Source organism: Hibiscus syriacus, unplaced genomic scaffold (genome assembly GCF_006381635.1).
Source record: "Hibiscus syriacus cultivar Baekdansim isolate YM2019G1 unplaced genomic scaffold, ASM638163v2 tig00117021_pilon, whole genome shotgun sequence".
NCBI classification, from domain to species: domain Eukaryota; kingdom Viridiplantae; phylum Streptophyta; class Magnoliopsida; order Malvales; family Malvaceae; genus Hibiscus; species Hibiscus syriacus.
In genome coordinates this window covers 1,047,613-1,062,478 of record NW_024063527.1, presented here as the reverse complement: position 1 = coordinate 1,062,478, position 14,866 = coordinate 1,047,613, and the positions used below count along the sequence as shown (strand labels likewise).

Genomic DNA, 14,866 nt, shown 5'->3' with positions numbered 1-14,866 from the left:
GATAAAGTTGTTAGTATATCCTGGCGACTTTATTTTTCTCACTTTTAGACTTTTAGTATTAAATTAAAATGAATTCTTTAAATTAATTATATAATAAAATAAAGAAATAAGCTTAAATAATGCATTTAAGTTGCGTTGCTATTTGGACTACAAATATAAAAAAATAAATTTATAAAGATCAAAAATAAAAAAAAAATCAGATGGGTTTAAATTTGAATATTTGTATATTTATTAATAATTTAAAATTTGATTTTTTAATTACGACATAAAAACCTAAAAGATTTTATCCTAATATAAATAACTCTTTAGGGACAGTGTACGTTGATATAGTTCTTGAACAACGGTACATCACATTAATAGTTGTATTAACGCACGCTTAAGACTCCCAATAGAATTTTGGATACAAATGATCACCTCGATATATAGGATATTTATTTATTGAGTCATTGATTATTAAAAGTTATAAAATGATCATTTATTTAGTCCTTTAATTATTAAAAGTTACAAATTATCACCCGACTATTTATTATATTATAAACTTGTTATGTTCCATTAAAATTTTGATGGTTGTCTGAGTTATATGTTGACTTTATAGTTGAGATATGATAAAATGTAATCTCATAATGTCAAACGACTATTATATCTCAGTCAACATATTAACGTCCAACTTAGACGACCATTAATTTGTTAACAGAAAATGATGAGTTTGGAATATAATGAATAGTCGAGTGACAATTTTGTAAATTTTCATAGTGTAGGACTCAACAAAACAACTCTTTATAATTGAGGGATCATTTTATAATTTTTAATAGTCAAAAGAATCAATAAAATAATATCTATAGTCGGGGAACCATTTGTGTATTTTACCGTAATTTTTTTTTGGTATTTCTCTATATATATATTGGAAATGGGTGTAAATAATTGTTAACCACACAAAATGGTTGTGGTTATCCATTTTTTCTGTTTGAAAGTGTTTTATTTACGAGACTTTGTTTGAAAGTGTGTTGTTTGTGGGCATGATGAGACATGCACAATGTGCATATTTTTTTAATTTCATTTTAGATTCCTTTATCTATACTATATGCGTGCTAATTGACAATAAAATATGATGGTGCTGATAGTTTATGCAATTTATCACAAGGACAATTATTTAATTGGTGCTGATAGTTCAGGTTTTATAACGCTTGCATAAAGAAGTTTGCATTATTTTAACATTAAAGTGGATGATGCTCGTAATTTTTTAATAATTTAAATTGATTATAAAGTAATATTTATTTAGAATTATTTTTTAATTATTGGCCAAGCATAATTTCATAGATACACTTACTTGAAGCTATAATTTCTTTTTAATTATTAATACCACTTTATAGATAACAAAGGTAATATTTAGCCCAATAAGCTTATATACATTGCTTTTGTCTATTGTGGCGATGAGAATAATCTCTGCATAATTGTAACTAAAAACAAATTAATAAAGTTGTTTATACGTTACTTTTGTCTTCACAAATAGCTTCATATCGGGGTTGTCAGTAATTTGACAATTACATTGACCTAATTCAGTATTGTGCCCGATCTAATTTATCAAAGGGAAAATATATAAATAGTTCTTTTAGGACATTTGTATTTTTGTTACTCAACTTTTGAAACTTACAATATAATCATCAAATTTTTAGTTCGTTTCTAATAAGATCCATGTTATTACCTCCATTAGTTTTTTGTTAACATGAAAGTCAACCTCCCATTGACTCTCTTCTTCTTCCATTGAAAACCCTAACCTTTGGGGAGAATTTGTTTATGTTGCAAAAGATTTAAGTATGTTACTGGAGGATTAAAGCCAATGAGAATGGAGGAACCCGAAGACGATAACGAGGACAAGAAAAGCTTGAGTTCCATTATGGAGAATCTTAAGAAGAAACCCTCGTATTAATAGAATTAAAATCATGAGCCTAACAACCAAAGATATGAAACATAGACAAAATCGGTTTCTCGAGAAACATTTGCTAAAACATCCTCCAGTGAGCGGACCATTATTCCACGAGTAGAGGTATCTTCCTCACCCAATCGTCCAAGAATAAAAGTTTTCCCTGTTCCAGTCTGGCCATAGGCCATTACAGTTCCATTATAACCACCCAGAAAATTCTGCAGAACACAATGCAACATCATTATAAGCCATGTGATGCAACATTAAACGAATTTGTGGTGAAAATTAATATTTTACCCATCAAAAACACTGAAAAGCATCTGATTTGTCAGAATCATTATACTATTTGCATGGTTTTGATTCTAATGGTTAACAATAATCAGAATTCAACTTAATATGATTAATCCCAAAAAGAGAGGAAGTTATTTTGGAATACAGTTGTAAGATCAAAATTTTAAATAACGAAAAGGCAATGTTTGTAGGGATGGATGGCCATTCAAGGCTATGAGGATTTCCTATGCCATCATCAAATCCAAGTGACCATAGGATAAGAAGTATAGAGCTATGAAGCTGATCATAGGATGATTAATAATAATAATATGACTGCCAATTACATAGGTAAGATGAGAAGTATCTACACTCGAATTTTTTTTCTAGTTCAATTATATATCCAGAATTCAGACATAAAAAATATTTAAAATCAAATATCAAAAGGTTTAGCACCGTTACTTTTAAGGGCCAATTTGTATAATGAATCCAAGGTTAGACGCCTTTTAAGCAATATATATATATATACCCAACATCTTAACTAAGCTCCGATTAGGGGAGAGCAAAATTCGTTTTCATTCAAAAAAAAATTGATTTTTTTATTCGACTCAAAAAATCGATTTTTCTGATATAAATGGACTTTGAGTTATGATTTCATAAACTCGATTCAACACAATTTTTTTTAAAAATTTGAGTCCAAATATAAAATATAATTCGAATAATTTAAATATTAACTCAAATAATTTGAAATTTTTAGTAATTAGTCGATTGATTTTCAAGTTTCAGTCGAATTCCTCAACTTTATTTTATATATTTATCACATATGAAAAATTATGAAGATATATATATATTGTATATGATTATATTAAATTTTTTAGATTATAATCAAATAGTATCATAATACTATATATATTTACAATTAAATTTAAACAGAAACTTAATTAACTCGACTCGAAAATTTTTCAGATCAAATTTGAGTTATAAAATAAGACACATCAAATATATATATATATATGAATTAAAATCCAATTTTATAAACTAAAATTAAAAAAAAATTATATATTTTTAAGATAGTGTTATATGTATATACGACTCGTATATCATACGCTCCTCTGTCTCTGCCTTCTCTTTGGAAATTTTCATATTTAGCCGCCAAAAACACACATTTTGCTCAAAATTTCCCGAATGGACCCACCCTCTTCTTCTGAAACCCCCGACGACGAGTGGGAGCTCTGCAACGACGACGGCTTCATCTACAAACGCAAGAAGCGCCGCCTCGTTCTTACCGATCCAGCACCGGTGACGGCGGATCTCGAGGAAGAGGAGACACGAAGGAGGGAGTGGAAGAGGAAAAACCTTCTCAGAGTGAAGGAAAAGTACAAGAAAGAGATCGAGGAGTGGGAGATTTTGTCGGAGACTTTGAAGTCAATGCAAGATAAGGCTTCAGGGTTTCAAATCCAACAGCAAGAAAGAATGAGATCGAGAAAGACAGAAGGAACGGCGTCGTCTTCAGGGTCGGAGAGGAAGGATAACGCTTCTGGCTCTTTGGTCGATGAGCTTCTTTCGCAGGTAATTTTACCGCTTTTGTTATTTTCCCTTTAATTTTAGGGTTAGTATTAGTTGCCAAATTCAATTCTATCTATAGCAAAATCGGATTAAGCATCGATATGTATACAGCTATTGGGATTTAGGGTTTCTACCTCTAGTTTTTGAGACCATGTCGAAATGCAGGTAGAATCACAAGAAATGATAATCCGTGATGTATCCAATTTGTGTGACGTAGCCGAAGCAATGTCCAATGCGCAGGAGGAGCGATTGAAGCAAACTTATTTTGATCTTCCAATTTGGGCATCGCCCCGTGACCTAATGGCATCACTCTGTGACGAGTAAGTATGTTCTTGGTGATTACAAGGCACAAAATTTAACATTCATGATGTAATTTATGTATACCTGGTAGATGGTAAATGGTAGTGCTCTAGAAAAGCTTCATCATGACTAAGTTTTACTCGAATTTAGGTGGGAGTGTCTGATATAAGTATGGGTTTTGAATATGATCATTTTGTTAAGTTTTCTCCATTCCTACTCCGAACAAAATTAGTTGAAGCAACTTAGCATTGTAATATGGTGTGGTATAACATTCTGCAAATGTGATTTAAATTGTGGTCCATTAATCGGAATACCAGCTGTTATATAGTAGTAAAAGTGTCATTTGAAATTGTTATTACACGACCGCGCTACTTACGGTGACCGTTCTGCAATCACGATAAACTTAATTGAAAATGGAATTTTAACTGCAATTTAAATAGTTGGTTGTTGTTTCGTTTAATAAGAGACCATTGGACATGGTGGAAATATGTATTTGCTCTATATCAGGCTAACATTACTGTTACGATAAATGCAAGAGCTTGGTCAAACTATGGTTTTGATGAATTTCAGATTTAGTCATAGACTTTGATTTGACATAATTTGTTTATTTTGTTTTGTTATATATTAGTTTGTTCAATTAGTTCATATTGTTATCTAAATACTGACATGGATTTTTCTTAAAAATGGTATTTCCGACACAATGGTTTTAACATGATGAGATGGGATGGAAAAGAAAATCCAGGTTAATGTTTTAATTAAAAAGGTTAATAGTGTGAATTATTTGAATTAACTAATAATATTATAAAGCATATCACCAAGTTACATTTAATTAAAGTACAAAAAATTACATCCCAATTTAAAAAAAAAATATGTTTGCATACTATTTTATTCAAAACAATTAATAATGCCAATCATTTACGGGAGCCTAAATGAGATAAGGTTGAAATTATAATTCTTAAAATTGTTCTTGGTATCCTGCTAAATCTAGAACATAAGGAGGCCTTGAATTCTTTTATATTTTATGTTCACTACTGATACAATGTATTAAAGGAGAAAAAACACTAGGAAATGGGTGAGTTGAGAATTGAGTTAGGGGATGGAGACATGCATTTTTCACACGAATAGATGTAAAATTTTATGTTAGGAGGGGAAATCTTTAAAATTTTTGGGAAGAACAAACTTAAAATATTCTAAGAGACAAGAACATGTTATGAATATAAAATACAAAGAAAATATTTAAAATTTTCAAGAAGTGCATGTTCTCGGCCATTCCGCTCGGTCCACTTTGATTGTTAAAATATATAATGTGAAGAAATTGGTGCTAAGGCTGGTAGGAGCAAATGTCTTCAAATCCCATATACTCCTTTCTTTCGATCCTTCTGATCATCTTTGCTATGCCTAACCCACCTGTTGTTTTCATATGAATTTTATTGCAAGGATTTCATTACGTGAAAGGTGAATGAAATAATTACCTAATGAAATGGCACTCCCAAAGATCATCCCAGAAAGAATGAAGATGATGATGGATGATCTGCCTAGTATTTTGATGACTTTCCCCACCACATGTTGCCCAACAAACGCAGCAATTGTGGCCACACCAGCAAGGTAAGCAGCTGCAGTCAACGTGCATGTATTTATATCTCTACCACATTTTTAAACCAAATCATGCATTTCAAGCAGAGCAATATAGTACCATAAGGAATCGGAAATCTTTTCAGAAGATAATATTCGATCACCGACATCGACGCCGAAAATAGCATTGCGAATGTCGATGTTGCACTTGATACCTGCACAAGATAACGTTCTTATACCCAAAATTTCCGAAATAACTTGTTACCCAAGCAAGATAAATAACCTGTGGAGGGATTCCCATCTCTAGGAAAAGAGGACCCAAAATGAAGCCTCCCCCAAGGCCAAGCATCCCACCAAGTATGCCAGCTAAAACACCAAATCCACAATAAATCACAAGCTTGTGAACTCTCCAGTTCGTCACTACATCCCCTTTGGAAGCTATTTTTCTCCGCCCTTTGTAAAGGAGCACCGCCTCGTACAACGACACGCCGACGGTCACCGGAATCTAAAACCAATGTTCAATCAGTAACATGACACATATTTCATGGTTAAGCTGTGTTGAGTTTTGAAATTTTGATGTACCTGTAAGAAATTCAATACCCAGTATTTCACCGAGCATGTTGTCGAATAATTCTGTGTTCAAAACATATTTGGATTTCGTTTTAGTTGGGGAATGTTAAAAGTGCACACAACTTGTTATTGTATAGGAGATAGATCACTGGGAAGAAAGACCTTAAGAATCTGTAAAGCAAGGACTAAAATCCAAACAACAGACAGAAGTCCAAGTTTTTTCCAGCATATATTCTCAATAAGAGACACCTGCAGAAGAAGTAATGGATTATTGAGAAGAAATAGTGATTAGTTCCAAACAAAAGAGTGAAATTTACCTTGGGTCTAACCACTTTGTTTTCTGTGGCAACTTCATGCTGAGTTAATTCTATCTGTCTTGCAGTTTCCTGTGAAAATCAGATCATACAAGGAAGAGCAACAAATATGGTGAATTACATGCATGCATTCGCTCTTGGTGTCTGTAAATTCCTATGTAAATCTTAATTAGGCCTTAGGTATGCTCTGGCACAGGGGTGACCTAAACTTTTAGTTACAAAAAAATACATAAGCTTAGGCCTGTAAAAGAAAATGTATTGAACCACCTTTTCCTTTATTGTTTCCTTTTTCCATGTTTCAACTCCTTTGATGAATGATTTAGTTGACATGCCTGTGAATCCGTATAGGCAATCAGAAAAGGCGATTTTCGGGGAGCGAACGTGAAGAGAATTCATCAGAATCGAAGCATTTTCATACCGATGAAGACGAGAATTAGCAAAACTGTGATCATCCAATCAGCAAAGATCACATTGAAGCCAACCCCAATACTAATTCCTAGGACCAGCATTGGTTGGAAAAGAAGGGCCAAATCATAGTCAATCAGAGGCAATTCAAGTGTAGGATGCCTTTGCCTTATGTTGTAGCACACTGTTGCAGCTGCTGCACCAGTAATCATACCTAACCAGAAGGAAATCAAATCGTTTATGATGTTCCGAAATGTACGGAATTCGAAAACATCGGGTCGTTGATGGGGAAAAATGGATAGATTCTTACATTTAGAGATTGCAGTTGATGATTTGGGATCAAACCCAATGATTAAGGTGAGCATGGGAACGAAAATACCTCCTCCACCAACACCTCCAACACTCCCAAACGCAGCCCCAAGGAATCCAAGTATTGAACCCACCACAATTTTCCAGCTGAATCTCCTTCTCTGAGGGAAAAAAGAAGAAGAAAAATTCATAGTTTACTCACAAAACATCCCCAGATTCATCATACCATGAACGACATAAAAATATTGGTCTTACTGGCCATTGATGTTCATAACGATGTCCATTGCTATGCTCCAAATACTTGAACGCTTTCTGAATATAGTTGTTCTCTGGCGCTTGATCGGAACTCGATTCTTGGTGACTTGAACTTTGTTCCGCTGTAACAAGCACCGATACCGCGACAACGAATCCAAGCAACATTATTATAGCTGTAAATTTTAACCGCCGTGCTTCTGATCGAGCAGCTAACATGTTGCTTAATCTGTCTGAAATATCCCATTTTCTCCAACTCAACATGAATCCAAAAAATAAAACAGACAGAATATACGATGTTTGAACTCAAATTTGGACATACTATACCCCATGTTTAGTACAACCAACACAAACTCACAAACTTTAGTGTTCTCTATATTATTCACAATCAAAACAATCTCAGATAGACATTTTTGGAAGCAGTTGGCACGATCATAGGCTAACAAATAAAGCTTGCTCTCGATTGGTTTTGTTTAGAACGAAGCAGAAAAGAAAACTGAAAAAAAAACATGGATTCAGCTGTCGATTTGATCATTGACAGACACTTAATCCATATATCAACGGAAACAGAAGATAAAATAGACCAAAATAAAGAAAGAAATTATGACTAAATACTAAATGGATAACAGGAACCCAGGTTCTGTCTTACTTGGCTGTTCTTGGACTCGAGAAAATGTCCCAGAAATGATGCAAAACTTCCTTGGGAATTAAGTAATCTCTGGAGATTTTGTAGATCCGATGGTGATAGCTTGGTCTAGTGGCCGTGGTGTTCTCATGGTTTTGTAGTGAACATTCTGTATATGGAATCTATATCATTTGAATGCCTTCGAAATTGTTTTCACTTTTCAGTATAAAGAAGATTGATCCAAAAATGTGAACAAAATTCATTGGTTTAATGGGTGATTAATGTGACACACAATTTGATCAACTTAAAATCCTATTCATGTGGGGGTCCCCCCCAACATTTTTATTGGTTTTATCAAACAATTTGTTAAACTAAACAAAGGCAACCTTTATAATCCGATGCATATGATCAGATTCGATTAAAAAATATTGCTTACTTTTGGAAAGCAAATTGACCGATTAATGTTATTTTTTTGGTCTATGCATCTTAGAAGCCAAGTGTTCATTTGGATACTATATTTAATTAGAATGTTGTTTTATGATTACTAAATTTAGGTTTAATTAAAAATCAAGTGTTTAAATACTATTTTCTCATTTTAAGTGCTCAAAGTATTTTCAATTGACGTAGATGTCTAACGTTTTCAATGTTACTATTTTAAATGTTTGATCCGTCACATTATTAATATAATAATTTTTTCAAAAATATTATCGTATGAATAATTCCTAATGGAAAAAAACTAATTATCTACTGTATGAAAATACACAAAAGAAACGATTACTTATTTTATATAAAAAGAGTCACATGAGTTGAATTAGAGTTGGATACATTATATAAATATGCCAAGCTTCAAGATCAAGAATGACCAATGTTTGGACTAAAATCCAAAGCATAAGGAATCAGCAACATGAAAACTTTTGTGCACATAATGGAGATCCCATTTTTGTCCAACCAAAATCAGTAGATGAATGACATAAATTTGGGAAAACTAATTATCATTGCCAAACTTCATTTAGAAGATCCCACCAACTAACAAAACAACACCATCATTGAAGGCGACTTTTGTACAATCAAACAAATTAATATGTCCCATACATATGTTTTCAACAAGCTACTGGACACACAAATTATTTCGAGAATAAAGCATAAAATACAAGAGAAGAGACCATCTTATCACATGCAATAGTAAAAGAATCGGGGACATGCAAAAATTTATATTAGGGATGTGAACTTAACAAATAATATTAAAAATTTTAGACACCCTTAAGCACCCCTCAGTCCATCCCTGGTTATGATAAATAAGTTCAAGTGAACAAATGTACATTCATGGAGTTGAAGAATCATATTTTTGATTTAATAAGATAAATAAGTGGGAAATAAAGAGTTTATGTCTGTTATATACAATCAGGTCTATTTATGTACAAATGTGACCTATGATGTGTCATGGAGTTTCAAAATTTGGGGTTTATATTTTAAAAATAATCTATTAACTAAAAAAAACTACTTTTACTAGTGTACGCACTTTTTAAATAAAATATCATGATCATATAGTTGCGTTGTGAAATTCACTTAGTTTCATATGTTTGGATTTTTTTTTTTTAAATTTTGTAAGAAATGATCGTAATATGATAAATTTTGATATTTTACGATTTCACGTTATTATAAAATATTTTAGGGGTCTCATCTTAAAAAGTAGTACATAGCCTTCACATCTTTTAGGACTAGCTTGTATACAATATATATAATCTATATATATATATATATATATATTTATTTATAAAAAAAATACATTTTAAAGAAACTTGGCATACTTTTATGAGTTTGAAGAAATTTTTATATTGACGAGAATATCCTTTATTATTAATTGTACTATTATTAAATTAATAGTTTTTTACTATATTATCAAATAATTATATTATTAAACTAATATTAGAAAATAATTTATGACTATATTACCGATTATTATTGTGTGACACACTTAGAACTAATTTTAATTCATTAAATATTAATTAACGTGATAATTTATTAATGTTAAATTAATCAACTTAATTATGTATGTTAAAAGTTCAACACGAGAGAGATTCAATCATCTTTAAAAAAAAATCTAGTGCTTCTAAGGATATTACTGAATGAATACAATTGCTTTACGTTTTGATTTCATTTTACGTGTTACAATTGATGGATCATTTTCCAAAGAATGAAGTAAAAGAGGGTCATTGAATAGTTATTCTCGAGGGCTACATTTAATCAAGAGGATTAGTTGTCACTTCAATTTTTTTAGTTAAAGATAAATTAAGTATCAATCTAATCGGGGGTTTAGTGTTTATCAATACAATATGATAGTTATCTAAGATCAGATATTATCTTGTACTAATCTCATATTAATAAGAAAAATATAACCTTGTCTATTAGGGCTACTTGGAGATAGCATTTCTTGATAAGGAAATGGGTTAAAATTAATTAATCAAGGGTTCATACCTATGGCCTTTTGCATTCCTAATCTTCAATTAGAAGATACCACAAACTAACAAAAGCCCGTTTATCATTGATGCATTGTCTTTCGTCTAACCACACGAACTAATATGATCCTATTCATGTTTGCTAACGTCAGACGGGACCCTTTTGTAATGGAAAAGAAGTTTATTTCACGTAATTATTTACGAAAAAGACTTGACGTTATTTTCTCTTGTTTGAGAAGCTGCTTGAATTTTTTTTTTCCAAATACTTCCATGTGACAAACTTCAAAAAAAAAAAAAAGTTGATTAAGCGAACATCAAAAGTTAATTCACTATTATTGACATATTGATCTATTAAAGTAAATAGTTCAACCATATTAATTTATTTTCTAAAATGTAAAACTTATTAATTTATTAAAATAATAATTCTAATATTGTAAAAATTATTTATAAACCGGTAAAAAATCCCAAAACAAAATTGTTAAATATTTATTATAATTCAGATACCATATTAACCCTCTAATTTATTGATATAATCATCTAATATAATTCAGATACCATATTAATTTATTATATAGACAATTATCTTAATCCAATTTATTTCATTTATATTGTTTAAAATATAATTTAGACATGATAATTGGTACAATTACGTGTAATAAATTTGTTACGGACAAACTTAAAAAAAACGACGATTCCGTCTATCATTAGGCCTCCAACTCCAACTCATTGCACTCCGTTCATCAACTCTTCGGCCCCGCAATTGCACTCCAAATTTATAGGTTTTTTTTCCCAATAAGGTACCTCAAAAATTATTTTGAAATCTACGGTATTTTCAACAGTGAATGACGAACTCGTCATCTCGAAGTGACGAGTTTTATGGGATATTATAATTTTTTATTTTGGACACAATATTTTAATATTTCTTGTGTAGTTTACCCTAACTTTTAATGGGGAAGTATTATCATCCTAATCTATTTTTACCTGTCTGAAACTGCACCACTAATCCAGAAATGAGAAATCCATGGCATCTGTTTTTGCACTCTAATGAAACCGAAACAGCCCCATCCAACGACTCAACACTCGCACCCTGTCGATTTCTGTGACCGTCCACCACCGCCAACATCAATCGTTTCAGGAATGTATCTTTGGTCATTATCAAAACAAGAGTTGGAAGAGAAACAATTAGCAATCCAAGAAAAATATGGTTATCCTCCAATCTAATTGTATATTCATAATGCTTTTTATAAACTAATCTCACATATAAAAGAACATCACATTTTTCACTGTTTTAATTTGTTCAATTTTGACAAGAACCCGTGATCTACCAAATACAGGGCAGTAAATGTATCTTGTGCAAATAAATCAGAGCTCTCCAAGGACATATAAACAACAAAGCAGTTCAAATATGGAATTTACTCTATGCAAGATGAATCAACAACACAAATCCTGAGCAATGCCTTCGTCTAAAAAGCATTCAAGTGTAATTGATGTAAAAATTGATCCATCACAGAAAAAACAGGTCACATCTTCTAGTGTCAATTTACTCTATTTCTCATCTTCTACTACGTTAATGTTTTATTTTATTTGTTTGAAACTGATCCATCAGCATAAACATTTTTATGAGCATGCATGTTCTTTGTGGAACATCATTGATTTCTGAAAAAACGGAGCTCTTAGTATGACTAAGCACATAACTACAAAACAAAGCTCACTTTAGTTCACGCTTTCTCTTCTTGCAAAAAAGGGGGGGGGGGGAACACCAGACAAGAGCCTAAATTATTCATCAGCGTAAGCATTTTAATAAGCATGCACGTTCTTCGTGGAACATTATTGATTTCTGCAACTTCTACTTCCCAACATCCAACATCTCTTAGTAAGATTAAGCACATAACTACAAAAACAAAGCTCCCTTGGGTTTGCACTTTTTCTATTTGCAAAAAGGAAAAAGCACCAAACAAAAGCCTAAATTTTTAAGATACATATGATACTTACATTTCCTCCTCAGGTTCATTCTTTAGAGCATTTTTGGTTATGCACTCAAAAGCTGCATCAACATTGAACCCTTCTTTTGCAGAGGTCTCAAAGTACGGTATGTTCCCCTTTGAAGCACACCATGCCTTCGCTTTCTTTTCAGAAACCTAAACCAGAAAGAAATAATCTCATTCATAAACCATCAAGAAAACCCAAATAATCACTCCCATTTGATACTACAAAACAGTAAGAAAAGGGGGAAAAAGAATATTACCACTCTGCTATTGCCACCTCAACATCAACCTTGTTTCCCAACACAACAAAAGGAAAGTTTTCTGGGTCATCAGGACTGGCCTGAACATTCAACCAATAATTCGCAACATTACTTCATTTTTCCAATTAATATCTCCTATGCCATTGAATGGAAAATTACCTGAATCAGAAACTCTTCACGCCAGTTGTTAAGATTATCGAAGGACTTCAAGACATTCACATCATACACGAGTACGCAGCAATCGGCACCTCGATAGAAAGTCACACCTAAACTTTGAAATCTTTCCTGCCCAGCAGTATCCCATATCTACACAGACACAGCGTATCGATGCTAAGAAATGTAAATAAAGCTTATTCTAGCTACTTTCCTAGCAAAATAAATATCTTCACAAAGATCAGATAAAGGTTGGCTTGATTTATACCTATGTTACATAAACTCCGAGGTATGCATCTGATATACGGATGAATACAACACGGCTATACTCAAGTTTTTGCAAGTTTTTACATATATTTGGAAGATGATTCTTCTCAGGCCAGATTCAAATACATGTAGGATACAGATACTTTTTTTCATTAGTTTGGGGTGATTTCAATGTACTATATATTCAAAATTTTATTAATTAATTGATAATGAATGCACACAAATACAATTGCCTAAATCTAGGACTTCTAGGGAGAACAACACTTCCTTTTACCTCCGAGGTTGCTCAATGGGTTTTGATACGGATACTTCAAGACTTCAATCAATATATTTAACTTGTTTATTTGAGAAAACAAGGAAATAAAAAAAAATTGTTTCTATTCAGAAGAAAGTAGCATTTTAGCTGCAATGTAAACAATCTATCTTCAAATTGAACCTCTTTTGTCAAAAAATCGGCTCCGATTGTCGCTTTGTACTGATTACTAAACTTACGATTAACAAACCTAATTCCAGTAAAATTAATAATAATTAAAACATCAGAAACAGCAATTGGAATTTTCAAAAACTGGAAAAAAAGTTTCAAAACTTACTGATTCATGAAGATGTCTTCCCAACTCTAGAAATTCAAAGATCAGAAGAAGATGAATATCAACAAAAATATGTATAATAATAAAAATAAAAATGGAAATTACAGAAAACTTATAATACATACAAATAAGAGAAAATGATAATAAGATTTACCCGCTGTCACCGAGTATTATGACCTTTAGAAGCATACGCCGACGAGAGGCCATGCGATCCGATTTTCAATTTTATTATTGTTTTAGTAATTTAGAAAATTGTAGGATTTTATATTCTTAAAGATCAAATACGAAATTTCAAAGAGGATTGAAGTTGTGAGTGATTAATTAATTTGTTTTATTTTGCCAGAAAATCCAAATTCTGTTGCAAACAGTTACATACAGATACAAGTTCTTAACAGTTTTCAGCCATCCAACAACCGCTTTGTTATCTTCCAAAAATGCCCTTGTTTGTTGATCTAATCTATTTACATTTGAGAAAATAACTTCAGTGACCGAAAATTTCTTATAATATACGATTTTGACCAACTTTTTTTCAATTTGCCAAAATGACCAACAAAATCGCAATGCGATCTCCAGTATCGCAAATCAGTTTCCAGATTCACAACGCGATTTTGACTATCACATTGCGATTTTCCAAATTCGCAACGCGATTCTGACTATCGTGTTGCGATAATACAAAATCGCAATGCGATTTTCAAAGCGCCATTAGTATCGCAACGCGTATTTTATTTTTAAATTCCAAACACGAATATTAATATATCCCGTAATCGCAACTCTTAACCTAAAACCCTAAATCACAACTCAGTCTCATCTTCATCTCTCACTCTCTACGGCGACATCCGTCCCCATCTCCGACGAAATCCATCCCCATCTCCGGCGAAATCCGTCTATCTCCATCTCTCAGAGCCACCCTCACAATCATTCACGATCAGAAATAGAAAATCAACCAAATCAACCACCGAGGGTTAGTTTTTTTAATTATTTTTATTTTGAAATTTTTGCATTATTATTAGGTTTTTCATATTGAAATTGATGATAAGTTTACTGGTAATTTCAATAA

General features: G+C 32.0%; 2 protein-coding genes and 1 pseudogene across 3 annotated transcripts; 1 reads left to right on the top strand and 2 right to left on the bottom strand.

Annotated features, from left to right (window-relative positions):
- The first annotated feature begins 3,323 nt into the window (after positions 1 to 3,323).
- On the top strand, positions 3,324 to 4,260 carry LOC120195778. Its single transcript, XM_039197700.1, has 2 exons — positions 3,324 to 3,757; positions 3,920 to 4,260. Exons 1-2 carry the CDS (start codon positions 3,374 to 3,376, stop codon positions 4,076 to 4,078), a joined length of 543 nt encoding a protein of 180 aa, XP_039053631.1. The 5' UTR covers positions 3,324 to 3,373; the 3' UTR covers positions 4,079 to 4,260.
- Positions 4,261 to 5,191: 931 nt separating this feature from the next.
- LOC120195876 (sulfite exporter TauE/SafE family protein 3-like) lies at positions 5,192 to 8,304 on the bottom strand. 2 transcript variants are annotated; one of them, XM_039197811.1, is made up of 12 exons: positions 8,126 to 8,304; positions 7,480 to 7,709; positions 7,226 to 7,385; positions 6,929 to 7,129; positions 6,778 to 6,842; positions 6,514 to 6,582; positions 6,359 to 6,445; positions 6,209 to 6,259; positions 5,910 to 6,131; positions 5,748 to 5,841; positions 5,527 to 5,667; positions 5,193 to 5,461 (listed from the first exon to the last, which is right to left on the bottom strand). In XM_039197811.1, the coding sequence occupies exons 2-12, from the start codon at positions 7,693 to 7,695 to the stop codon at positions 5,376 to 5,378; spliced, it is 1,392 nt and encodes a 463-aa protein (XP_039053742.1). In that variant the 5' UTR covers positions 7,696 to 7,709; positions 8,126 to 8,304; the 3' UTR covers positions 5,193 to 5,375. The 2 variants fall into 2 exon arrangements, with proteins under 2 accessions (XP_039053741.1, XP_039053742.1); XM_039197810.1 differs by lacking the exon at positions 8,126 to 8,304 and having other exon boundaries at positions 5,192 to 5,461; positions 7,480 to 8,069.
- A 3,207-nt stretch (positions 8,305 to 11,511) lies between these two features.
- Positions 11,512 to 14,011, bottom strand: LOC120195794 (annotated as a pseudogene).
- Positions 14,012 to 14,866: the final 855 nt, after the last annotated feature.